Source organism: Equus przewalskii, chromosome 2, assembly GCF_037783145.1.
Source record: "Equus przewalskii isolate Varuska chromosome 2, EquPr2, whole genome shotgun sequence".
Classification (NCBI taxonomy): domain Eukaryota; kingdom Metazoa; phylum Chordata; class Mammalia; order Perissodactyla; family Equidae; genus Equus; species Equus przewalskii.
Window position 1 is genome coordinate 20968400 of NC_091832.1, and position 25127 is coordinate 20993526.

The 25127-nt window shown below is 56.0% G+C and overlaps 3 protein-coding genes across 9 annotated transcripts in view; 2 read left to right on the top strand and 1 right to left on the bottom strand.

The window, feature by feature from the left end:
• The window catches only part of STK40 (serine/threonine kinase 40), a 43108-nt gene extending 38903 nt beyond the window's left edge, over window positions 1–4205 (top strand). For all 3 annotated transcript variants that reach the window (XM_008517521.2, XM_008517522.2, XM_070594596.1), the window contains exons 10-11: window positions 414–498; window positions 1855–4205. In XM_008517521.2, coding sequence (XP_008515743.2) covers window positions 414–498; window positions 1855–2073 — 304 coding nt within the window. In that variant the 3' untranslated portion in view covers window positions 2074–4205. The remainder of the gene's footprint in view (window positions 1–413; window positions 499–1854) is intronic.
• Window positions 4206–10511: 6306 nt separating this feature from the next.
• EVA1B (eva-1 homolog B) lies at window positions 10512–12182 on the top strand. Of its 2 annotated transcripts, none has more exons than XM_070594616.1 (3): window positions 10512–10699; window positions 11090–11193; window positions 11473–12182. In XM_070594616.1, exons 2-3 carry the CDS (start codon window positions 11127–11129, stop codon window positions 11901–11903), a joined length of 498 nt encoding a protein of 165 aa, XP_070450717.1. In that variant the 5' UTR covers window positions 10512–10699; window positions 11090–11126; the 3' UTR covers window positions 11904–12182. The 2 variants fall into 2 exon arrangements, with proteins under 2 accessions (XP_070450717.1, XP_070450712.1); XM_070594611.1 differs by having other exon boundaries at window positions 10514–10699; window positions 11121–11193.
• Window positions 12183–13011: 829 nt separating this feature from the next.
• SH3D21 (SH3 domain containing 21) lies at window positions 13012–25019 on the bottom strand. 4 transcript variants are annotated; one of them, XM_070594561.1, is made up of 16 exons: window positions 24363–25019; window positions 24025–24182; window positions 23873–23936; window positions 23512–23630; window positions 23210–23300; window positions 22981–23036; window positions 22843–22888; window positions 22593–22693; window positions 22387–22473; window positions 22182–22224; window positions 15121–15214; window positions 14973–15025; window positions 14776–14870; window positions 13435–14621; window positions 13276–13339; window positions 13012–13202 (listed from the first exon to the last, which is right to left on the bottom strand). In XM_070594561.1, exons 1-16 carry the CDS (start codon window positions 24364–24366, stop codon window positions 13125–13127), a joined length of 2340 nt encoding a protein of 779 aa, XP_070450662.1. In that variant the 5' UTR covers window positions 24367–25019; the 3' UTR covers window positions 13012–13124. The 4 variants fall into 4 exon arrangements, with proteins under 4 accessions (XP_070450662.1, XP_070450669.1, XP_070450664.1 ...); XM_070594568.1 differs by lacking the exon at window positions 23210–23300 and having other exon boundaries at window positions 24363–24585; XM_070594563.1 differs by lacking the exons at window positions 22981–23036; window positions 23210–23300 and having other exon boundaries at window positions 24363–24579.
• Window positions 25020–25127: the final 108 nt, after the last annotated feature.

Genomic DNA, 25127 nt, shown 5'->3' on the forward strand with positions numbered 1-25127 from the left:
GCCTGCCCAGAAAAGCCGCCTGAGGTTGGGCCTGTTTCTCTGTCAGGCAGAGTCAGATTTCCAGATTTTGCCCATGGGTAAGATTGGGAGGATGCAGGCAGAAGTCAGGGTTGAGCATCTCCTGCATGCCAGTTGATGCCAGCTATGGGGTAGCATTCCCTCACTGAGTTCTCACCATAGCCTGTGAGGTAGACGTTGTCCCCCTTTATTGAGAAGGTGAGAAAACAGGCTCAGAGGAGCAGAGCCAGTCATGTCAGGAAGGGGCTGAGCCAGGACCCCCCCCAGGTCTGTTGACTCCAGCCAAGTCTTGGAGCAGTGGGGACCTGGGCTTCCTGGGCTCGTGCCAGCCAGGCCAGGGCAGCAGGGGCCTGGGGCTGCCTGGAGCCAGCCTGACTTGGCTGCCTCCCCTGCAGGCAGTCCCTGTCGTCTCTGAGCGGGCCTTTGCAAGTGGTTCCTGACATCGACGACCAAATGAGCCATGCGGACAGCTCCCAGGAGGTGAGTTGAGGAGGGCAGACAGTCCAGTACCAAGTCCTGGGGGCCAGCCTCCAGGGAGGGTGGGCAGGGCAGGGGCAGAGGTGGCAGCTCCCAGCAGGCCACAGGGCCTCCTCAGCCTGGTCCCCAGCCCTCCACTTCCCCTGGGAGGTGGGAAAGGGACACAGGCCTTTGGCATGGGACTTGCCTTGTGTCTGGCTCAGCTGGCAGTTCCATGGCCTGCGAGAGGGTTGTAGGGCAGCTGAGGTGGAGCCCCTCCAGGGAGGCCTCGCAGCGGCCCAACCTGGCCCTCAGCTTCCTCTTCCTGCCCCAGCCCTGGCTCTGCCACATGCTGGCCCTTTAAACAGTCACTTTCCTCTGCCCCTGACTCACAGGGTTCTCTCTCTGCCTTCCTGCTTTGAGTTTTTCAGATGATTCATTTTCTCCCAGTTTTCTCTCCTCCCCTGTTCCCTGCTCTGGAGAAAGTGCTGCGCCCGGGATGGGGGCGGAGACCTGGGCACTAGGCTGCAGCTGGCGGGTGATCTTAGGGTGCCCCCTGGAGGGCAGGGATGCTGTAAGGACCTTCCCTCTCTGGCCCACCCTGGGGTTCCACAGCAAGCGTTAGGTGGGCAGGACCAGGAGGAGCCAGCCTGGAACCATAGCAGAGAGGAGAGAGAGTTCCAGGTCCTACCCTCCAGCTCCCACCCGCTCCCAGGGCTGTTCAGCAGCTAAAAATAGTCATCACTAGCGTGCAGTGAGTGCCCACCCCAGTGCATCTCCCTCAAGCCTCTTACAGGCCTGTGGGGCCAGTGTTCTTATCTTTCTTTCACAAAGAGGCAATTGAGGTTCAGAGAGGGAAAATAATTTTCCCAAAGTCACACAGCTTGGAAGTAGTGGAGCTGAGCCTCGAACTCAAGTCTGATTGCAAAGCCCTGCTTTCCCCTTCTGATGATTAGTGCAGGGACCTACCACTTCAGATTGTGACTGTGCCTGGGCCTCTCCAGGAGCCCAGCATGGGGTGAGATAGAGTAGCAGGGTTGCCAGCCCGGCCCCAGGCCCCTCTCTTAACACTTGACCTGCATTGGCCCCCAGGGCTCTCTAGACCCTGTGTGAGGGGAGATTACTGCCCCCTTCACAGGCGAGGAAGCTAAGGCTTCTGAGGTAATGTGACCTCTGCCAAGGCCAGTGTCTTAGGAGAGGGGATCCAGCTGGAGTGGCACCCAGGGCGGCCAGCAGGGCAAGGTGTGGGTTGGCCAGAGGGCCTCAGGGACCCACATTCTCGGCCAGCAGCTAGATTGGGCGCCAGAGTGTGGGCCCGGGGAAGAAAGAGGCCTCTGGAGCTGGGCCACTGACACGCACACCTCCCTCTGTGCCTCGCAGGCCAAGGTGACGGAGGAGTGCTCCCAGTACGAGTTTGAGAACTACATGCGGCAGCAGCTGCTGCTGGCCGAGGAGAAGAGCTCCATCCACGAGGCCCGGAGCTGGGTGCCCAAGCGGCAGTTCGGCAGCGTGCCCCCCGTGCGCCGGCTGGGCCATGACGCGCAGCCCATGAACCCCCTGGACGCAGCCATCCTGGCGCAGCGCTACCTGCGGAAATAGCAGCCTCGGTCAGGCAGGGCCACCAGCGGCCGCCCGCCACCTCTTCCCAGCCCCCAGCCCAGCACCCAGCTGTGGGGGCTGGGCCCCGTGGTTCTGAACTCTCTCCAGGGTGCAGCGGGGACGGGGCAGGGACAGCCCAGGTCATACATGGGGTCAGCAGAGGTACCACGAAGCTACCTTTTGAGATGATTGCTTGATCGTTTGGTTTTTTAATCTGAGAAGCCTAGATAACTAATCTGCTTTTAATCACGATGTTTTAATCTACCTCTGTCTCTTTAACCATGCTGTCTCTGGACTGAGTGAGAGGGAGGAGGAGGGAGCCCACCCTGTCCCAGGGTCTGAGCCGGCCACTGCCGGGCAGAGCCCCCACAGTCCAAATAAGCTGAGAGTGCAGCTCGCTGCTGGCTCCCCATGAACGCCCACCCCACGCTCCCCCAGGCCCCTCCCACCCGGTCCCGTCCTGCCCCTCCTGAACCCAGGCCCTTCCGTCTAAGCTTTGGAAAACCTTCACCTCATCTTAAGCAGAATTCAAATATATTTATTTTTGTACTGAAACCAACTTCTCTCCCATCTCTAGGTGGCTAGGCCCGTGGCCTCTCCCTGCCCCCAGCCTGGCTGGACAGCAGGGGGCCACAGCCCACAGATGGGCCCCTCCCTCGCCCCCAGGCCCAGAAGCCCCTTCTTGCCGTCCCCTCTCCCCCTCCCACCCACCAGTCCCTCCTTGTTTCTGGTGATGGGGAGGCCTCTCTAGACTTGGTTCTCTTTCTCCCATCTCAGTAGCTTCTCTGAGGTGCTGTACCCTCGCATTAACCCTGGCTTCCTTCTCCGCCCCTCGCCGTGGTGCCGTGGTATCAAGGTAACTTGGACAGAGATGTGAAAGGGGTGCCTGTGGTCAGGCTGGGGAGGGCTGGCTGGACTCCTGTCCGTGTGAACAGGTGGCCCTGCGTGCACGCCCTCTCGCTCCCCACACCCCACTCTGTGTTCAGAGAACAGTGGCGGCATCTCCCCTCTGCCCTTGCCTCATGAGAGATGAGGCGCCTCTCCCAGCAGACCCTGGCCAGAGTCCTTCCTGCAGCCTGCGGGGCTCGTGGGGAGACCTGTGGGGACCGGGGGCCCTGCCTGGCTTGAGAACAGTCCTGCTGCCCCTTTTGAGCCGAGATTTTGAAGTGGATGCCTGTCTTGCCAGAAACGCTGTTCTCACCAGAATGCGCACCCCCCCCAACTGGACTTGGCCCTGCCCAGTGCCAAGCAAAGTGCTCCCCCCAGCCTACCCCCACCGCCTGCAGAGGCCCAGTGTTCCCTCCAGGCAGCCCTGGGGCTGCAGGCCTTTCCTGCCTGGCCATGCTCCCCAGTGGGGAGGTGACCGAGGCCTGCGTGACTTTGTTTCCCAGAGTGTGAGCTGCCCCCTCCCCAAAGCTGACTCACTGTGAGTGGCTTGGGCAAGTTCCCAAACCTCCTTGTGCCTCAGTTCCCCATCTGGACAAAATGGGGCCACCTCTTGCCAGCAGTAGCAGGGCCGCCCACGCCCCTTCCTTTCCATGTCCCCACCCCAGCACTTGGGCGTCCCGTGCCTCTGCCTCAGTGGGCCTTGGGAGCCCGTCTGAGCCCAGCACTTACCCCCTGAGCACGGCGCTCTGCCTCGACCAGCTGTCCAGCCGCTGGGAGCCAGGGCCTCGTGCCGTGGGGGCGGGGGGTGCCCTCTTTTCTATATTTATTTCAAAAAGAAGTCTCCTAAGGGAGTAGAAATGCAGTCCAGCCTAGGGCTCCCAGCCCCTGTGACTGTCCTGTGAGGGTCTCAGCCGAGCCCCCGTCCAGCAACCTGCCCAGACCCTCGGGCCTGCTTGCCACGTGTGGTCTTTCTCCTTTTCAAAGCAATATCCTCGGGTTCTGCAAAGCCCTGTCAGACAGACTGGTCCCTTCCAAGGTCAACCCATGTGTCTGATTACATTTCTGGTAAAGCAAGTGAGAGGAGGTGGGGTCTGTCCTCACTGGGGGTCACACGCTGAGAGAAGTCCTATTGTAAAGAAACAAAACAAAACGGAAAAAGTCACAAAAAAGTTTGTATAAAGACATATTTTTGTACTACATGGGGACTCTTCCTGCATGTCAGCAATAAAACTTCCTGATCTGGGGCCACTGTGGTCTGTGTCATCTGCCCTTCCCGCCCCCTCGCCTGCATCTCCATCTCCCACCCGGCCCGTCTCCTGCCGTCCCAGCCGGCCAGTGCGGGATTCTGCGGCTCTTGGCTGTACCACCAGGTGCACTGGATAGGTCCCCTCGGCCCGAGCGGGCTGTCAGGAAGGGGGGTGGGGCCAAACCACTCAGCATTCTCCCAGACCCGTTGGTGCAGGGGGACCAGAACCACCCGGCATTCTCCCAGACCCGTTGGTCCAGCCTGCCTCTAAGTGCCCGAGGGGGCGCTCCCTGCTCGGCTTGGCGCAGCCCGGACCTGTGCAGGCAGGAGGCAGCCCACAGCAGCTGCAGCTGGCAGAGTATTGATCCTTTCTCCTGGCCAAAGCCCCTTCTGGGGTCGGGGGACCTAGCCAGGCACAGTGCCCAGGTGCCCACACGCCCATCCAGGGCAGCTGGGGTAAGAAGGACCAGGCCTTTTCCTGCACCACCCTCCCCTCCCTTACCCTCCCCTCCATAGGAAGCCAAGGGGGTTCCTTCCTTCCTTTCCTCTTTCCTTCCTTCCTTTGCCTAAATTTAGGCTTTGCAGATAGAGGATCAGAGCAATGAAGCTAGAGGTCGGCTGGCCACCCCCCGGCACGGCACAGGGCACAGCAGACCCCCTTTTGTGGCCAGGTCTCCCACACAGGCCCAGGTCCCAAAGGGAGCAGAGAGCCAGGCCTGAGGAGCCCCCTCCCAGTCAGTGTCCACACAGCAAGAGGGGGTGGCACCCCTCCAAGGTGTGAGAAGACCCTGGCGCTCTGCAGCTGCTTTAGAGTAGGCCCCAGGCCCCTCAGCCCCTCCCTTCCCCCACGGCCCCACTCCTGCCCCAAGCAGCCAGGAGGCCAGCCATCCTCCTGGCCCCTCCTGAGTCTATACAAATTTTGCCCATTTCTTCTGGCTCATGCCTTGTCTATCGAGCTTTCCTAGATGCATCAACAGAAGGGACCATCACGCCCAAGCCACCATTGCCACCCTCCAACTCTACCAGCTGCCGCCCCTGGGCCTCGTCTCCCTTTTCGGCCTCCCTCCTATGCCCTGACCTGATCAGCCTGTGTTCTGTGCACAGGACTCCCCCAGGCCCTGCACGCTTACACTCAGCAGCACCCAAGCCAGCAGGCTGCACGCAAGCAGGGACTTTGCTCACTCATGTGTCCTCAGCACACAGAACGGGCCTGGCATGCAGCTCGCACGCCAGAACTGTCGGGTTATTAACCTAAACTTCTAAGATGACTCTTCACCAGTTTTTATTGCGAGCTCTGAAACCAAGGAAGGGGAAAGTCCCAGAAGGGTGGCATAATCTGCAGCCTCCTGTGCTCCTGAGGTGTTGAAGAGAACTGAGCAGTTCCCCTCAGTGTCGGCCAGCGCCTGTCGCCAGGGTCCTTGGGGAGCGTCTGAGGTGGGACAGGGAGCGAGGGAATGGAGGCTCTGGGGCTGAGTTGTTCAGGCTCCAAAGCCAAGTTCACCTTGACTTCTTGTCTGTCGATCTGTCCCTCTCTCTCCCTCGCATGACCCATGTCCAATCCTGCTAATCCTGCCAGCCCAGCAAATGTGAGCACCGGCCACAGCTCTCTGAGACCACCCCGTCCCAGCCCCTTCCCCCTTCCCGGTCTCCCTGCTCCCACTCCCCCCCTGACAGCCCAGTAGCCACCCGCCAGGCAGAGTGAGCCTTTTAAAAGTCCCGTTGGTCCCTCCTGCTCACACCCCTCTGATGGCTTCCACCCCAGGCAGGACAAGCCCCACAGGCCCGTCTGTGGTTTATAAGGCTCTGTGTCACACGGCTCTACACTGGCCTCTAACGTCTCGGCCCGCATCCCGCTCACTGTCCCAGGCACACAGGCTCCTCGCTGATCCTGAAAGAGCCGAGCACGCTTCCACCTCAGGGCCTTTGCGTTGGCTACTCCTTCTGGAAGGCTCTTCCCCCAGATATTTGCACGGCTCCCTCTCTCACGCCCCTTTGCTCAAAATGTCACCTCCTCGGAGAGGCCTTCCCTGACCATGTCCACCTGGTCTTCACTAACCCCTTCCCCTGCTTTAGTTTTCTTCATTGTGCTTATCACAGCCTGACATGATAGCATATATTTATTGTCTGTCTCCCCAGCTGGAAGGTTGAGCTCCTTGAGGACAGGACTCTTTTCTGGCGTCCGTGCAGGGGTAGTCGTCACAATGACTGGGGGGCGTTGCTGGCATTTAGAGGGTGGGGGCCGGGGCCTCCAGACAACCCCACGAGGAAGGCAGATGCTACGTCTTGCACGACATGAGTGAAAAACTTGTTTATAATGACCAGAGCCAAGAATCTAACTCCATTTTATACATAAACACAAAGGATTTGTGTATACCTAATATACTCTGAATTTCCTGGGAATGCAACTACCGTGTAAAAGGGAGGAAATCTGTCCTTGTTTGTTCAGAATTTTACCAAGAGTTCTTCATCGTTGCTGACACTGACACACCCCATACCCCAGAGTCAGTCTGTACGTGTAGCTCTCACCTTCCTGGCAAGTGATCACTTCCCAAATACATATCATTACCGTTTATTTATTTTACAAGATGGAACAGATATATACATATTTTTTTAAATTAGAAATGGAGGTAATTTATGGACATTTCTAGAATTCGTATTAGCCATACATTTCATTTCCGGAGCATAAAAGGACATTCGTCCCCACAAACATCATTCAACCTCTCTGAGCCTCATTTTCCTCCTCTGCAAAATGGGAGTCACGCTACAAACTACACAGGGTTCCTGGGAGGATTCGGAGGGTTGGTACGTGCACAGCATCCAGCAGAGTACCAGGGTGCAGAAGGGTACGCAATATCCACAACTATTATTCATTTTGCAAACTTTCACAGTACCCTCTTCCCGGCAGCTGTCCTGGGTGCTGAGGGGGCACTCAGCGGACTGGGAAGGTTTTAGGAGGCTCTGAGTGAGTCCCCGTCTTCCCTCCATCCAGGGCCTAGGCAGTCCCTGACCCCACAGTGGGATGAGGGCCCAGTGTCCAGAACAGAGCAGCCAGGACCAGGCCCCACTTGGCCACTGGGGAAGGGAGCAGAATCAGGCTCTGCACTGGGCCCTAAACACGCCAGCCCCTCCCAGGGGCTCTGGATCTCTCAGCCTCCAGACCGCCCATCAAGATCTGTCTTTCCTGCGTTTCACACTTTGTGCCTCCCAAGGTGACAAGTCTCGAGTCTCACAGGCAGACAGGAAGGCAGAGAGGCAGCCAACAAGAGGGCAGGTGGGCAGGCAGCGGGTCAGTCACAGGCCGACAGACAGGGAGGAAACCAGCAGGTGGACGGGTGAGATGCAAGCCAGGCCGGCAGGTGACAGATACGTGGAGAGATCCCAGCCAGCACTACCGGAAAGCAGGTGGCTGGGCAGACCTACAGACAGGCCGGCGGGCGGGGAAAAGCAGGCAGAAAAGCAGGTAGGCAGGTGGCCAGGGACTGTGGGGATGGCTTGCATGGGCCAAAGGCTTCAGGCTCCTCCCCAGGGCCCCAGGAGCAGCTCTCAGCTTCTTCAACCCCTCCAGGGCAAGGCTCACTTCTCCCAGCTGGCCTGGCTTGGCCACATGCATCCCCCTGGGGAAGGCCATACTCTGGGTACCATGTGTCCCTCTCTCAGAAGGGACCGGCAACCATCTGAACCCTCACTCTGCTCCAGCACGGCCACCTGCTTCACCAGGGGCGAGTCACACCTGACACACTCCAAACACACGTCACACGCCAACCCAGACACACACACACCTTTGTCTATAGGTAACAATACCTAGAGATCTGCATAGCACAGAGATGCACAGAAACAGCTTGACACAAACATATGCAAAATCTTACAGCCCCCACACACACGGAGAGGCACGCACGTGGACCCTCACAGAGACACAGGTACGTGCCATACAAACTGAGGCACAGCATCCTCCACACGCAGGGGCGGTCATACAAACACAGCAGTAGCACACACTCGTGTTCACATGGATGGCAGGCATTCAACCTGTCAGTGCAACTCACGGACACCCACTGAGCTCACAGCCAGTGGTCAGATTCTGGCCTCACCTTCACCTCTCAGCTCAGTTCAACAGGTCTTCTTCCCTCCTCACTAGCCTCTACGGGCTGACTTTTCCCTGAGACCTCTCGATGCTGGCGCCTCCAGAACTCAGGCTTCAGATGCCTTCTCTTCTCTCCCTGCCCCTGGGTGATCTCACCCACTCCCGGGGGCCCTCAATCCATCTTGTGTGTTGAGGACCCTCAGACACACTTCCAGCCCAGTCTCCTCAGGGCTCCACCTGCCTGTCTGACACCTCCAGCCAGATAGCTAACGGAAATCTCAAATCCAACTATCTAACAGGAAACGTGCTCCCCACCGAAGCTTTCCTCAGGCGCTCAGGCCCAGTATCAGGCCCCTGTCCTACATGCCTCTTTCCCTCACCTCCACGTCCAATGCAGGAAGTGCTGCTGATGCCCCCTTCAGCACACCGCCTGAATCCGGTCCTGTGTCACCTCCTCTACTGGCCATCTCAGGCCAAACCCTCAGCCATCGCTGCCTGGATGGCTGCCAGCCTGCTCACTGCTCTCCTGCTCCCATTCCTGCTGGGACCCATCCTACAATGAGCCCCCACAGGGATCTTTCCAAAGTGCATCACCAAACCATGACACGTTCCTGATTAAAATCTTCCAGGGGCTCCCCCTCCCTACACTTACCGTAACATCCAGGGCTCCCCCCTACACCCACAGTAATATCCAGGCTCCTCCACAGAGCCAACTAGCCCTTTCGCAGTCAATCGCCCCATCACTGTCCCCGGGCCTCTCCACCCAGGGATAGAGGTGCCCCAAGCGTGCTCCTACCTCAGGAGCCCTTATTCCTGCCAGACACCCTTTCCTGGATCCTGTCCTGGCTGCCCCTCCTGAGGATTCAGGTCTCACCCGGGATGTCCCTCCTGAGAGCCGCCCCAGGTGTTCTCCATCATATTACTCTGCTCCATCACCCTCTGAGCACACAGCAGCCCCCGAGATTATCTTCTTCATGAGTCGTTTGTCTCTCCAACTCCCTGTCAGCACAAGGGCAGAGACCCATGTCTGTTGGGTTGACTGCTGAACCACAAAAATAGTTGTACAAATATACAGATACGGGCAGAAATACCTCCACACATGCTCACAACACAGGTTAAACACCCAAGAATCCCTTTCCTATCCCCATGGGAGTCAGTCCTAGTCTTTTCCCCAGCTAGCTCTGCCCTCTGCTTGAACCCAGTCTCAGGACTGGGAGCAGGGGGTCTCCAGCCTGGACAGAGAGGGGGGTCACTGGCCCACAGGCCTCAGGCTGTGCCTTCAGCTATGTCTGCAATTTCCTCTCCCCCTTCCTTCCCTCCTCCTTTCTAAGGCTCCTGCCAAGAAGGCCTCCCCCTCACCCCAGCCCAGGAAGGGGGGCCCCAAAGCGGGGGTGGGCGTGGGGGCAGCCTAGGAGTCTGGGCAGGAAGACAACCAGGGCTGCACATACTGATCACACATGTTGCATGCACAAGCCTGAGCCCAGGTGGAAATGCACGTGTGTGCATAACCAAGTTTAGCTGGGAGAAAATATCTCTGCGCGCTCCGGTGCAGAACAGCACAGGGGCCAGCAGAGGCCCCAGGCAGGGATCAGCAAGGCTGGCCTGGCCCTGGCTCAAAGCCAGAGTCCAACATTCATTAACCTTGTGTGACCAGAGCTCCGCCAGCTGGACACACTCACCGCGGAGGAGGGGATGAGCACCCCCTCCCTCCATTGTGGGTTGAGAGTCTGGGGGAGGGCTGCCATGGAGGGGGAGAAGAGGAGCCATCTTCCCCGGGTGTGGGGGCCTTCTGGGAGAAAGAGCAAGGTATAGGGAAAGGGTTAAGGGCCCAGCCAGGTTCTAGGGTCAGAGAGCAGTGGGTTCAAATCCTGACCCTTTGGTAAAGTTATTCAATTTCTCCGTGACTCAGTTTACTTATCTGCCAAGTGAGGATAATGACATTCGTGTGATAGGGTTGTTAAGAGTAAATCAAAGAATATTATAAAGGGTTTATTTAGCCCATCGCCTGGCACCGAGCAGAACTTCATCCTCGTTATTATTATTGTTGTCAGTAGTAGCCTGGGGGCGGGTCCCTGCACCCGGCCTCCCCAGCGGTTTCCTGTAGGGGAGCAGACGCCCCGCAGGCCGCGCTCCCCCTCCTCGCGGCCGCCCGCTCCTCTCCCCTTCCCCTCCCGGCCCTTTTCCTCTGCGCCTCCCCCCGCCCAGCCCCGCCCCGCCCCGTCCCTCCTCTTTCCTCGGAGGAAACTTTCCGCCGGCTGGTCCATCGGCCCGTGTCCGGCCCGCGCTGCCGCGGCCTGGAAGCCGAGCCGGGCGGGCGGGGCGGTCGGGACCGGACGGGGCGGGAGCGGCCCGGCCCCGGGTGTATGCGGCCGCCGGACGCGCTGGGCGGGCAGCTGGGAATCCGGGCGCTGACGGTGAGTGAGCCCAGGCCTCCTGGCCGGTGGGTCCCCGTGGGGCGGACGAGATGGGAGAGGGAAGTGGCTCCCCTCCCCGGAGCCCGCCTGGAAGTGGGGAGGGCACCCGCGTCTCTCCCCTCCATTCTGCTCCCGGGATGGCGAAGCTGGGCCTCATTTGGGGACGCCTCAGGGGGCAGAGCCTTCTGAGGCCGACTCCCCTGACCCCAGGTTGGAGGGGTGTCCGTGCCCAGGGCAAGGATCCCCCCCAGAAAGGGCCCAAGTCTACAGCCGCTCTCTCCAGGGTGGAACCTGAGCTGCAGCTCAGGCAGAAGAGCTGCCCCGAGGAGGAAGCGGGGTCAGGGTCAGCTCTAGGCTGGGGAGAAGGATCTAACTTTGCTGACCTCACAGGCTGACAGGGGCGCTGTCCCCCCCCCCCCAGAGCAGCATGGATGCCCCCCGAAGGGACATGGAGCTGCTCAGCAACAGCCTGGCGGCCTACGCACACATCCGCGGTGAGGGCGGCCCGGGCGGCCCGGGCCGTGCACCCCTCCCTGGCCCCGCTCGGCCCTGCCCTCCCACCTCCCCCCACCATTAAAACCTCCCTTAGCCAGTCACCTACTCCCAGTTCCCCCATCCTCACTGCCCCCCATTGCCCGATAACGGCTACCTAATGTCCTTCAAATAGGGGGTACTGTCCTTGTCCCCCTAAACTAAGAACCTGGAGTCTTTTCGAGATGGAGTGACTCCTAGCCGCCAAGGCCCCTCCATGACTTCTGCCCTCTGACCCCCAGCTAACCCCGAGAGCTTTGGCCTCTACTTCGTGCTGGGCGTCTGCTTTGGCCTGCTGCTAACCCTGTGCCTACTAGTCATCAGTATCTCCTGCGCGCCCCGCCCGCGGCCCCGGGGACCCGCTCTGCGCCCGGACCCCCGCAGCAGCACGCTGGAGCCCGAGGACGACGACGAGGACGAGGAGGACACGGTGACGCGGCTGGGCCCCGACGACACACTGCCCGGCCCGGAGCTGTCCGCAGAGCCCGACGGGCCCCTCAGCGTCAACGTCTTCACGTCGGCGGAGGAGCTGGAGCGGGCGCAGCGCCTGGAGGAGCGGGAACGGATCCTGCGGGAGATCTGGCGCACCGGGCAGCCGGACCTGCTAGGCACCGGCACGCTGGGGCCCAGCCCCACGGCCACGGGCACCCTGGGCCGCATGCACTATTACTGACCAGCCCCTGCTCCTGCTGCAAGGCGCTCTGGGTACTGGACGTGCACACGAGCTCAGAGCTGCCCCAGGACCTTCGGACTGCCCCTGCCCAAGGTGCTACGGAGGCCCCGCCCCCAAGGCTCCCCCGGTGCTATAGGGCATGGGTCCCCACCCTCTGGGAGGCACCCTTCCCCAGTCCTGCCAGAAAGCCCTGGGGGGAGGGCAGGAAGCAGGGTCCCCACCCCCTCTCCGGGGACAATTGAGAGGTGAAGTGACCAATGAAAGCTGCATTCTCATTGACTCAGCCTCCCTTTGTCACCCCTGCCCCTAATGGCCCCAGGCTCCTGCCATGCAGGAGGCCCCAGGGCTGAGACCCCACAAGACTCCTTTACCAGGCTGACCACCTCCATCCACCCACCCGACGCCTCAGCACACACGCTCGCACTCCCTTCACAGATGGCAAAAACACGCCTGCACCCCGACTCCACCACCTCACCGCAGCCTCACACACACAAATATCACTCGCATTCCTCACTCGCGAATGCGTCCCTTACCGGCAAACGCCTGGGCACACGTCGCGCCCGTCCCTACAAATGCTCTTGGGTTCACTCATCATTGCAATGACTCCCCACCCCCACCCCAGCCCCCAAGGCCTCGGGACCCAGACCTTGACGCGAAGGCGCTGTTGGCCCCAATGTAACCAAATATGCCTGAACTGGGGTGTAGAGTGTCTGAGCCGAGGTGCGTTCCTTTGAGCCCTTCTGAGCGGACAGTGGGGCCAACTGGGAGGAGAGTAGGCCTGCCCAGCCCCTCCCCTGGCGCACAGCTGGATTCCGGAATCCGGGCCGGCGGGCAGAGCCCGACCCCGCCGGGGCCCCTCCTGCCGGCCATCTCTCCAGCGCCGAGCTGACGTCCGAAGGAGACACCCTTTCTCCGCTCCCCCCCCCCCGGCCCCCAGCCATCCGGTGGATAAAAATAGCCGCGCGCAGGCCTTGAGAACGGTAATGGGAGCCACATGTTGGCCAGATGTGCCCGGGAGAGACCGCCAGGAATGCGGAGGGCCGCGAGCGCCAGGCCGGCCCCGCCCCCGCCGCGCAGGCCCCGCCCCCGCACGGACCAGGCAGGCGCGGCGCGTACACAGCAGTTTACTTTCTTGCGTTTCCCAAAGTCGTGTGCAAGGACGTGGGTGGCCGGAGCCAGACTTCGCTCCTGGTCTCGCCGTAGTCCCTCCCGGGCCCACCCTCAGTGCGTCTGCGTCTGCGTCTGCGCGTGGATGGAGCCCCGGGCCCCGGACTCCTGGGTCCTCCGATTCAGCCGATCCTAGTCAGAAGAGGGCGTCAGGGGAGGGCCAGCCGCCTGCTCTCTCCCCGCCCGGGGCCCGCGCGCCACCCACCTCCAGCAACTGGCGCTTCTCTCTCTCCCTCTTCAGCTCCTCCCAGAGGTCGGTCAGCTTCCTTCTGCGGACGCGAGACCGAGGGGAGGGGGTGGGCCAGGCAGGCTTAGGGCCCCCGTCCCTCTTCCTCCCACACCCCTCCCTGCCCCCTCCACTTACTCCAGCTGCACCCCCATCATCTCCAGCGACCGCCTTAAAGACACCACCTCGTCTTGTAGCCTCTTTATGTCGCCCCTGTCACTTTCGCTGTCCGTAGGATTTTGCGGGACCAGGGAATGGAGGCTGGGAGTCTCCTGCGGTTGTGGAGTCGGCTCGATAGGATGTGGAGTCTGTTGAGTAGGGGCTACCTCTTTGGGGGGCGCCTCCTCTTTGAGGGTAGTCTCATCCTTCGCAGGTGCCTTCTGGAGAGGCGTGGTCGCCTCTTCCCGGGGGTGGGCCTTCTCAAGGGCGGGCATGGACCCTGGCTTGGACTCAGACTGGAGTGGGGAGCTATCCCTTTTATCCAGGGGGTGTTTCACCGTACAGAGTGGGGGCTCCTCTGGCATATGGACCTCCTCCTGGGATTGAGCCTCATCGGCCACAGGAGGCTTGACCTTCGGCAGGGCTTCCTCCGGAGAGAAGTGATGGAGCAGAGTGTCGTCTCGGGTGGAGGCCTCTTCAGAGAGCACCTGCTCTGGGGTCAAGACCCTGTCTAGGGTGGGGGCCTCGTCTCTAAGAGGGGCCATCTTTGGGCTGGGGGCTTCATCTTCAGGTGGGATTTCTGGGGCAAGGGCCTCATCCACAGAAAAGACCCTGTCTGGGCTTGGGGCCTTGTCCTCCAGAGTTGGGGTCTCCTCTAGGGTAGGGACCTTATCTAGAGTCAGGGTTTCCTCTGGAGTGGGGCCCTTATCCAGAAATGGGGTCTTCTCTGGGCTGGAGGCCTTGTCCTGAGATGGGGTCTTTTCTGGGCTGGGGGCCTTGTCCTCCAGAGTTGGGGTCTCCTCTGGGGTAGGGACCTTATCTGGAGTCAGGATTTCCTCTGGAATAGGATCCTGATCTGGAGACCGAGTCTTGTCTGGGTTAGAGGCTTTATCTGGAGACCGAGTCTTGTCTGGGTTAGAGGCTTTATCTGGAGACCGAGTCTTCTCTGGGTTAGAGGCTTTATCTGGAGACCGAGTCTTGTCTGGGTTAGAGGCTTTATCTGGAGACCGAGTTTTCTCTGGTCTGGAGGCTTTATCTGGAGACCTAGTCTTCTCTGGGCTGGAGGCCTTATGTGGAGACGGGGCCTTCCCTGGGGTGGGGGTCTTGTCCAGAGTGGGGATATTATCCACATGAGGGGCCTTTGCTAGGCTGCTCTGTCCTTCTTCCTGTGGTGATGGGGGCGAGGTCTCAGCTGAGGGCGGGGGACCTTGACCGTTTGAGTGGTTCCCCATGGCCTGGGAGCCTTCACCCTCACAGACTATCCCCCTAGGGGCCAGACTCTGCCCAGTATCCCCCTCTCCCATGTCTCGGGCCTCTCACCTGACTGGTTGCAGAGCGTTGCCGGGAAGCCTGGGTTTTGGATCGCTTTCTGCCCGGGTTGCTGGGACCTCCAGTGAGGAAGCTGCCACTGGAGCCTATGAGAGCAGAACCTTAGGGGCCCAGCCTACCCAGACCCTGAGTCTCTCCTTATCTCTGTCCCCAGTCCTCAACCACTGGAGAGAGGCAGCAAGACTTACCGTTGTCTCGGGAGGGGTGCTTCTGACTGTCCCAGCTGGGAGTCCCAGGTGGCCTGGAACGCATCCTCATCAGACCCAGAGGGTGGGGGGCAGGGAGCAGCATTGCTCTGGACCCTCGTCCTCCTCCCACCCCCACCCTGCTCCTTACTTGGCTTTGCTGGGCCCAGTGGGGGCTATCACCAGCTTCTTGACCATAGGAAGGGCTGTTTTGGGCACCATCTTTTTTGGTTCCTTAATGGGACCTGGGAGGGGAGAGGGGAGTGTGGCATTGGTTCACTCACTTATGCGTCCATCTCACAGTCACTGGCCCTGTGCTGTGCACAGAGGACTAGGGACAGGAGACGGATCATCTTGACTCTGCTTCCTGGGACTTCTGGGGAAGCTGACCACACCTCATGCCACATGGGCACAGGGGTGTGTGGGAGCACCCCGAAGGGACAGCTCGCACACAGTTGTCAGGGAAGGCTTTGTAGGGGAGATGGCTCCATCTGCCGCCAGTTTTTATCCGTACTTTCCTAAGACCTGTTCCCTGCTTAGTGCCTATGACTGCTTCCCTGGTTCAGGTCTCATCTCTCTCCTAGAACACGGCAATAACCTCCCCCTTCCAATACATCCTCCCATGAACTTCCTTGTCTTCTCTCTCTCATTTACTCCCTAAGAGATCTCAGCCAGTCTCCTGGGTTTAATTATCATCAACAAGCCAACGACTGCCAAATTTTCATCTCTAGCCCCTTCGTCTTCCCTCAACTCCAGACTCATATCCGACTCCCTCTCAGTATTTCCACTTGCAGAGCTAACTGGCGTCACACGCTTAACATATCCAAAACTCATCTCTTGCTCCCCCCCACCCCCTTGCCTGCTGAATGTGCCCCTTTCCCAGTGTCCCCATCTCACCCATTCACCCATTTGCTCGGATGACAAAATGAGGAGTCATTCTTGACCCCCTTTGTTCCCTTATGCTGCGCATTCAAACCCTCGGTAAATCCAGTCCACTCGACCTTCAAAACATGTCCTGAGCCCAACCACTTGTCACACCTCTGCCACTGAGCACGCTAGATCAAGTCAGCGCCATCTTCCCCTGGATTGTCACCACAGCCCCCAACCTGGGCTTTGGCTGCGTTCACCGTGCCTATGGTGTTCCTCCCACAGCAGCCAGTGAGGGAAGCAGACATAAACAAAAGAAACAGACTATGGAGTGTGTTCGAGAGTTACGAGGTGTTACTGAGCCAGCTGAAGCAGGGCAGTGGATAATTTTAAATGGGGTGGTCAGAGAACCTGGGTAGGTAACTTAACCCCCCTGTGCCCCAGTGCCCTCATCCGTCACGCATGGATAACAACAGTCCACATCTTGTAGGGTTGATGTGAGGTTTGAGCGCCTTACCCACGTGAGGTGCTTAGAGGGTTTGGCATATAGTCAAAGCTCAGCAGATGTCAACTTCGACCTCTACTTCCAGTAGTATGGCTGGTTAGGTGCTCTAGGGCCCTCTCACTAGAGAATAATTATATACTGCTTGGGATACAATTTTGGGGCACTGTTGGACTTAAAAACAGTAGGGGAGGTCCACAAAAAAGGGAGGAACTGGAGCCAGAAAGGTAGTGAGAGAGCATACTGCTATGTGGTCACTAAGCCTAGGGCCTGGGACGAGGAGCAGTGTCCCAGGCTCTATTCCCTCAGCTCGCCACAGGCCCAAGCTCGGTAGCCACACGGCAGTGCGACCCTTGCACCACTTCCTTCCAGAGGTCTGACGTGGTCTCAGGTGGTTGGTGCCCTCTGGCTACTGGCAGAAGGAGAGGCAAGTCCTCTCTGGAAGCGATCTTTCTCTACTGGGGCGTGCAAGACTCCCACAGATTGAGACCGAGTCGGGAGCTCACACACGAAGATCAGAGAACATGCGGAGGCGGGCCATGGAGAGCGGGAGTCAGCGACATAACACACGGCAGACACTGGGACTGCCAGGTGAAGAACTCAGCACAGCTAAAAATAGGTGAAGAAACAAAGGATGAGCATGCAACAGAGGGACCATCAGGAATAAGCAGGCAGATTTGGGAAAAAACAAAACAAAACTGAACTACTAGAGATGAAGAGCAGTACTCTTGAAATAAAATGCAATGTCTCGGCTAAACAGCAGATCAAACAGAGCCAAAAAGCTAGAGAGAGAATTAGCAAACTAGAAGTATAGTGAGCCGGGGAGTGAAAATTTTGAAAGCAATGTTAAAAGGAACAGAAAAGAGAACTCGGGCTTGAGGGTGGCTGAGTGAGGTGAGAGACAAATTCTCACCTCCCAAGGCAACCATTTCAGCACTCTGGAAATTGACCAAAGGCAAAGATGATGTGAGAAGCGTTTATGCCCGATGGGGTTCTTGCCTAGGGCTGCACCATCCCCGCGCCCTAGCTTGGTCCATGTGGACATTCTGCAGGGTAGGCTAGCTAGGCCGTGAGGACCAGCAGCTCCTCTGCTGTAGGTGAAGGGTTGAAGGGTGAAGCTCACTCAATTTTGGGGTGTAACCTTCGATTTGGCATTGGTTTCCTAGCTATGACACCAAAACCACAAGCAACCGAAGAAAAAAATAGATAAACGGGACTTCATCAAAATTTAAAACTTTTGTGCATGAAAGGACACCATCAAGAAAGTGAAAAGACAACCCACAGAATGGGAGAAAATATTTACAATCATTTATCTGATAAGGGACTTTTATCTAGAATGGATAAAGAACTCCTACAACTCAACAGGAAAAAGACAAACAACCCCATTAAAAAACGGGCAAAGCACCCAAACAGACATTTCTCCAAAAGAAGATATACAAATAGCCAGTAAACATATGAAAAGATGCTCAATACCATTAGCCATCAGAGAGATGCAAAGCAAAACCACAATGAGATATCACTTCATACCCACTAGGATGATTATAATCAAAAAGGCAGATCATAACCAACATTGGTGAGGATGTGGAGAATTGGAACCCTCATGCACTGCCAGTGGAAATAGAAAATGGTGCAACCACTTTGGAAAACCCAAAGTTAAACAAAGAGTTATCATGTCACCCAGCAATTCCTTTCCAGGGTATATACCCATGAGAGATAGAAACATGTCCACAGAAAAACTTGAACACCAATGTTCCTAGCCAAAAAGCAGAAACCATCCAAATGTCCATCAACTAATGAATGGATAAAATGGGGTGCATTCATACAATGGAATATTATTTGACACCAAAAACAATGAAGTATAATACATACTACAAAATGGATGAAACTTGAAAACAAAAGGGATAAGAGAAAATATTTTGTTGTTGTTGTTGAGGAAGATCAGCCCTGAGCTAACTGCTGCCAATCCTCCTCTTTTTGCTGAGGAAGACTGGTCCTGAGCTAACATCCATGCCCATCTTCCTCTACTTTATATGTGGGACGCCCACCACAGCATGGCTTTTGCCAAGCGGTGCCATGTCCACACCTGGGATCCGAACCAGCGAACCCCAGGAAGCAGAGAAGCGGAACATGTGAACTTAACCAGTGCGCCACCGGGCCAGCCCCAAGAAAAGATTTTTCTAATGTATCTAAATATATTAACAACTCTTTGGTGAGACTGAACAAGAAAAAAAGAAAGAAAAAATAAACATGAGAAATGAAAAAAAGACTGTAACTGCAGATACAGATTATAACAGAATATTATGAATAACATTACACAAATAATTCAAAAACATCAATTAAAAGGATAATAAAAAAATATAACTCATTAAAACTGATTCAAGAATTTTAGCCAGGGCTGGCCCCGTGGCGAAGTGGTTAAGTTCACGCGCTCCGCTGCAGGTGGCCCAGTGTTTCGTTGGTTCGAATCCTGGGCGCGGACATGGCACCGCTCATCAAGCCACGCTGAAGCGGCGTCCCACATGCCACAACTAGAAGGACTCACAACGAAGAATATACAACTATGTGCCAGGGGGCTTTGGGGAGAAAAAGGAAAAAAAAAAAATCTCTAAAAAAAAATTTTAATTAAATTAAAAAAAAAAAAAAGAATTTTAGCCAGATTTCTGGCCAGCCACTGTTACCCAGGGACCAGGAGACAGAATGCTGTCTGTGCAAGTTTCCTAAAGTGTGAGATTTCTTCCCCTCTGAGTCCCAAGGTGAAGCCATTTGAAGAGAAGTTGTAAAGGGGTCTTTGAAGATGTAATCAGGTTAAGATGAGGTCGCGCTGGATGAGAGTCGGCCCTAAACCAATGACTGGCGTCCTTATTAGAAGAGGGAAGTTGGACACAGACACACAGGGCAGAAGACCATTCGAAGACAAAGGCAGAGAACAGAGTGGTGCATCTACAAGCCCAGGATTGCCAGCAACTACCAGAAGCTAAAAAAAAGGCAAGGAAAGATTCTTCCCCTAGAACCTTCACAGAGAACGTGGCCATGCCATCATCTTGATTTTGGATTTCTAGCCTCCAGAGTCGTGAGAGATTAAATTTCTGTCATTTTAAGCCAAAAAAGAACAAAATTTTAGCCAGACTTGCCCAGAACTATTAAAGAAATTGAAGAAGTTTAAAATCTTCCCATAATGGAGACAAACAGGGCCAGATGAATTTACAGGCAAGTTTTACCAACTTTTAAGGAAAGATGACACCCATCTTATATAAGATCTACCAGATAATTAAAAAAAATAATGTATCCTCCTCCACTCATTCCTCGGGCCAGTATAATCCTGATAATCAGATGAGAACCGTAAAAATAAATGCAAAAATCTTAAAAGAAAAACTGGAAAAGTATTCCTACGGTATATGAAAAGATAATAAACCATGACCAATTTGAATTTATCCCAAGAATGCAAGGGTGGCTTAATATTAGAAAATTCTAGGGGCCGGCCCAGTGGCACAGTGGTTAAGCGCGCATGTTCTGCTTCAGCGGCCCGGGGTTCGCCAGTTCGGATCCCAGGTGTGGACCCAGCACCGCTTGGCAAGCCATGCTGTGGTGGACGTCTCGCATACAAAGTGGAGGAAGAGGGGCACGGATGTTAGCTCAGGGCCAGTCTTCCTCAGCGAAAAGAGGAGGATTGGCAGCAGATGATAGTTCAGGGCTAATCTTCCTCAAAAAAAAAATAAATAAATCTACAAGTGTTATTCATCACATTGACAGATTAAAGGAGAAAACCCATATCATTTCAAAAGACTCGTAGAAACAATTTGAGAAAATTCGACATCCACTTGACAAAAATTCTAAGTAAACTGGAAATAGAAAGGACCTTCCTTAGCCTGACAAAAATGTATGTACGAAAGATCTAACCAACATCCTTGTTAAAGGGGGAAAGTTAGAAGCATTCTCCTTAAAATCAGGAGCAGGGTAACGATGTTCAGCATCACTACTTCTATTCAAAATTGTATTGAGATCCTAGCCACCATAGTGAAACAAGAAAGTGAAATTAAAAGGCACAAGGAGTGGAAGAGATAGAGAAAAACTGTCATTAAAACAGACATGACTGTCTTCATAGAAAACATTAAAAATCTACAGGTAAATTAGTGGAAATAACCAGAGTTTAGCACCATGCTGGCCAAAAAGTCAATATACAAAACTCAATGCATATCTGTATTCCTGCAATAAATAAAAGGGTATCTATTTTTTTAAAAAAAGACAGAATAAAAACTCTGAGGTATCTAGGAATAAATCTTGTAAAAGTTGTGTAAAACTTACATGCAGAAAATAATAAATTATGCTGGAACAACTAAGTGTCCACATGGAAAACGGTATAATTGCATCACTGATTAAAACCAATGCTACATAGATAAAAGGAATTAAAAATGAAAGGCAGCACTTTAAAAGTTTTAAAGACATTATAAATGACTATCTTTCTGAACTCGAGGCAGGAAGGATTTCTTAAACAAGAAAAAATCTGCTCACCACTAAAGATAAGATTGATATGTTTGCATTAAAATTAAGAATTCCTGCTCTTCAAAGATCCTAAAGAAAAAAGAAGACAAGCCAAAAACTTGAGAGAAAATATCTGTAAGATATATAACCCATAAAGGATCGGTATTCAGAATATATAAAGAACTCCAACAAATTATTACTAACTAACCAGGAAAATGCAAATTAAGTCCACAATGAGATGCTATTTTGTACCTACTAGATTCACAAAGATAGAGAAATCTGATAACACCAAGTGTTGACGATTTGGATCAACAGGGTCTCCTCTACACAGGTGGTGGAGTGTTAAAATGTGCAATCACTTTGGAAACCAATCCGATTTTATTTCCTAAAAGTTGAACATTCATACACCCTGCAATCTTGCAGTACCGCTCCTAGCATCACATCCTAGAGAAATGGTGATACCTGCACACTGGAAGGCAGGCACACAAATGTTCATGGCAGCACTATTTGTAACAGCAAAAACTAGAAACAATGAAAATGTCCAGCATCAGAAGGAGACTGGGTACAAAAACTGTGGTAATTCCATTTATAAGGAATATTATACAGCAGAGAAAAATAAATGAACTACATCTGCACACAACACGGATGAATCTTAGAAACATAATGTCAATTGGAAACAGCAATTCCTAGCAGAGTATAAACATATGATACCATTTTTATAAAGCCAAAAACAAGCAAAAATAAGTGGTACATTGGTTAGGCACACACACATGTAAGTAAACTTCAAAACTCAAGGGAACTATAAACACAAAATTCAGGATAGTAGTTACCTTGGGTGTGGGGAAGCAGCAGAATGGGAAAGAGAAGGAACAGACAAACTATTGGCAATGTTCTAGTTTTTGGAACACCACAGGTGTTCATTATTAAGTTTTAAAATACAAATGTTACATAGATTTTTGGCATGTGTGAAATATTACATGGAACAGTAAATGCAAGGACACACATTACTACAGACACACTGATACATATACAGAGCTCTTCACTGACGCACTTACTAGTTATGTGAACACACACACAGTATCATAGACCCAGACATATCGATCTACACATTTCCTTACAGAATGAAACAAATCTAAACCTGCTGATAGCCATATTCTCAAGACACACAGAGACACAAGGATGTTAACAGACACAAAGTGACATGTTCCCAAACACCGACGACTCACAAACATTTCTACCAGGCCCTTAACCCATGGGGAGGTGCTCCTAAGGAGGTGGGCTGGACCACTGGGGAGCTGCGAGTGTTTATGGGCTGTGGGTCTCCCAGAGAACACCCCCCAAACCCAGGCTTCCCAGGCACCCACCTGATTCCCGAGATACCACTTTCCGTGGGGCCAGTTTCTTGATCTGTGCAGAAAGGAAGTATCAGAACCCGACGAGGAACAGCCACATTTCCAGGCCCACCCTCATTAGGGGCGACCCTCCAGCTGTATCCAGTGAGTGCCATGACCCCCAACTTTGTCCAGGGTAGCCTGCCCCCGCCACCTGAGTACCCAGCTCTGTACTCACTGGAGGTGGTGGGAGCACAAAGTTGTCTGGGAAAACTCCTCTTCTGCCTTGAGACTCTCCTTCCCACCAGCCCTTATCCTCTGTGGTCTGGGAGAGAAAGCTGCCTTGGGGAGGTGAGCCAGGTCCCCAAGCCCCTTCCTTCCCGGGTCCCACCCCTTCTCAACATGCCCTTCCCTGCGCCCTCCCATGCCCTGTGCCTTTCACACCTTCCTTAGTACTTTCACCTCGTCCCCCCTCCGCAGCGCCAACTCGTCTGGGGCCTCCGGCTGGTAGTCAAACAGGACCCTGTAGGTCTCTGGGCGGGAGCCTGAGGGGAGGTCAGTCCACTGAAGCCAAACCCCCCTCCCTAGATCAGTCAGCAGCTCCCTCCTGCATCAGCCTAGCTGCATCTCCCTCCCCCCAGTCACAGTGGCTTGGGGGAGGGGGTTCTGAGGGACGTTTTGGCTGGGTGCTTACCTGTCCGCAGGTAGTCTGGAGGGCTGTCATAGGTCAGGCTGCTCAGCTAGTGGGGGCGGGGGGTGGGGGGGAACAAGCTGAGCCTCCAGCCCCACTAAGAGGGACTCACCACCCCTGTGCCCACTCCACCCACTTTACCTTGGGAGGCCGCTGGGGACCAGGGCTGATTGAAGGCATGTCTGGGTTACCAAGGCCTGGTGGGGGATAGTGAGGTTAGGGGTGGGTGCCAATTCACAGTTTAGATCATGGGAGAGGTCAAAGGGGTCCCAGGGTCAGGATGAGAGAATCACAGGCTCAGGCCACTGGTCACTGCAGATCGCAGAGTCTGGTCACAGGGGTTGAGGGGGTCACAGGGTCCAGGTCTCACTTGGGGGCCCACTGTCCAGCAACTCCACAAAGTTGGATGGGAAGGCTCCCAGCTGCCCGTTCTTCTTCCCCAGCCACCAGCCGTCCTCAATCTGGGGAGGAGGGAGGACGGAGGGGCATCTGGTTCTGCCCCAAGAGTCTCTCTAGAAATCTTACACCCTTGGTCCTGCCCGGATTCTGCTGCCTCACCTTCCCATCTCTACGCCCCTCACCATCCCCACCGCCCACACCCTCACTCCCCTCAGCCGGAGACCCGTGCTCCATCATCTCCCCCCAAACCCTCCCATCACCTCATCCCCTCACCTCCTTTACCACTTCCACAATCTCCCCAGCTTGCAGCTTCAGCTCGTCCGCCTGCTCCGGGCTGTAGCTGAAGTTCACTTTGCACCATCTTTGGGGATCCCGAGATTTGGCGGGGCGACCTGGGGTCGGACGAGAGTGAGGCCGCTTGAGCCCGGCGCGCCAGTCCTCAGAGCTGAGGGAGGGGCGGGCTGCCAGCGTGCGGCGCGGTGCCTCCAGGCCCCGCCCCGGGGCGGAGCATTGTACTCGAGAGCCAATCACAGGCCGCAGGGCGGCCCCGCCCAGAGCCGCGCCCGTCACGGCGAGCGGGGGGCGGACTGGGCCGCCGGGGCCCCGCGCGCCCGCCCACCTGCCCGGCGCTCACCTCGGCGGCGCGCACAGCGCGGTCTCGGCGCCTCCCCGGCGCCGCGCAGAGTCTCCGGGATCTCCTGGGGACGAGGGCACCGGAAAGGGGGCGCTCAGCTCCCGCGGGCGCGCGCTGAGACCCCCCCAGCCCGACCTCCGGCCCGGCCTCACCTGCACCAGGCGCTCGGGGAAGAGGCCACGGTGGTCCCCCAGCTCTCCGCGCAGACAGCCCCGTGCGGGCCCCTCGCACACCTGCCGCACCACGTCCCCGGGCGCCAGACTCAGCTCGTCCTCCTTCTGCGCGCGGTCTCCGGCCAGGACCAGCATCTCTGCGGGCGGAGGACGGGGCGGAGGCGCGGTTCAGAAGGGCCCAGTCGGGGCAGACGGGCCACGGCGCGAGTCCCGGGCTCCATGTAGAGGAAAGCGGGAGAACGCGCGGGTGGTGTAGACTTCTGGCACCATTTCCACACGGTTGCACAGAAGAGCCGCCCTGAACCCTCTGCACATACCCATGGCTGCCGGGCACCCTTCAGAGCCAGGCGGGGAGGATAGTGCGGTCCCGCTGGCAGCCGAGTACTGGGCGGGTGTAGGGTGGGACGAGCTGCGAGAATGTGAAGCAGAGGAGGCGGAGACACACGAGCGTAGGCCAGGCTCTAGGTGCTGGGAGTGGGCGTGGGAGAGGGGGCGGCCCGGCTCAGCAGGTTCGGCCCCCAACCTCGGGGTGAGGACTCCAGGGCAAGTGCTGGAGTCACAGGTGGGGAGAGGCACAGAGCAGGGTGGGGCCCCCCACGGGGCAGCAACCCCTCTAGAGCCGGCCCTGGGTGGCTGGTAGTCCCCGTGGTGCACACGAAGCTATTGTTGGTATACTCTGCTTTCCCTGGGAGGCATCTCCTCCTCCCAAAACCCTTGCTTCGGTGGCCAGGCCTAGTCTGGTTTCAGAAAACACCTCGGTTTCTCCTTGGGGGAAGGTAGCAAGGAACCTGAGGAGCTTTCACCGCTCCTGCTTCCTACAGCCAAGCCCAGAGCTGGCAAAGGCTGAAGGTCAGAGCCCACCTAGTGCCAATCCCATGTGGGCAGGGCTAACTTTCAGGTAAGCCTCCTGCTCAGTGGTGAACACAGAAGGCCGAGTCTATTATTTACACCCCTTGACCCCTGCCCCCCACCTTGGAAGCGGAAGTCCTTGCTCATGACACTATAGTGAAAAAATCTGGTTCTCCTGGGGTGTCCAAGGTACAAGATGAAACAAAACCACTGTGATGGAAATGAGGAATTAT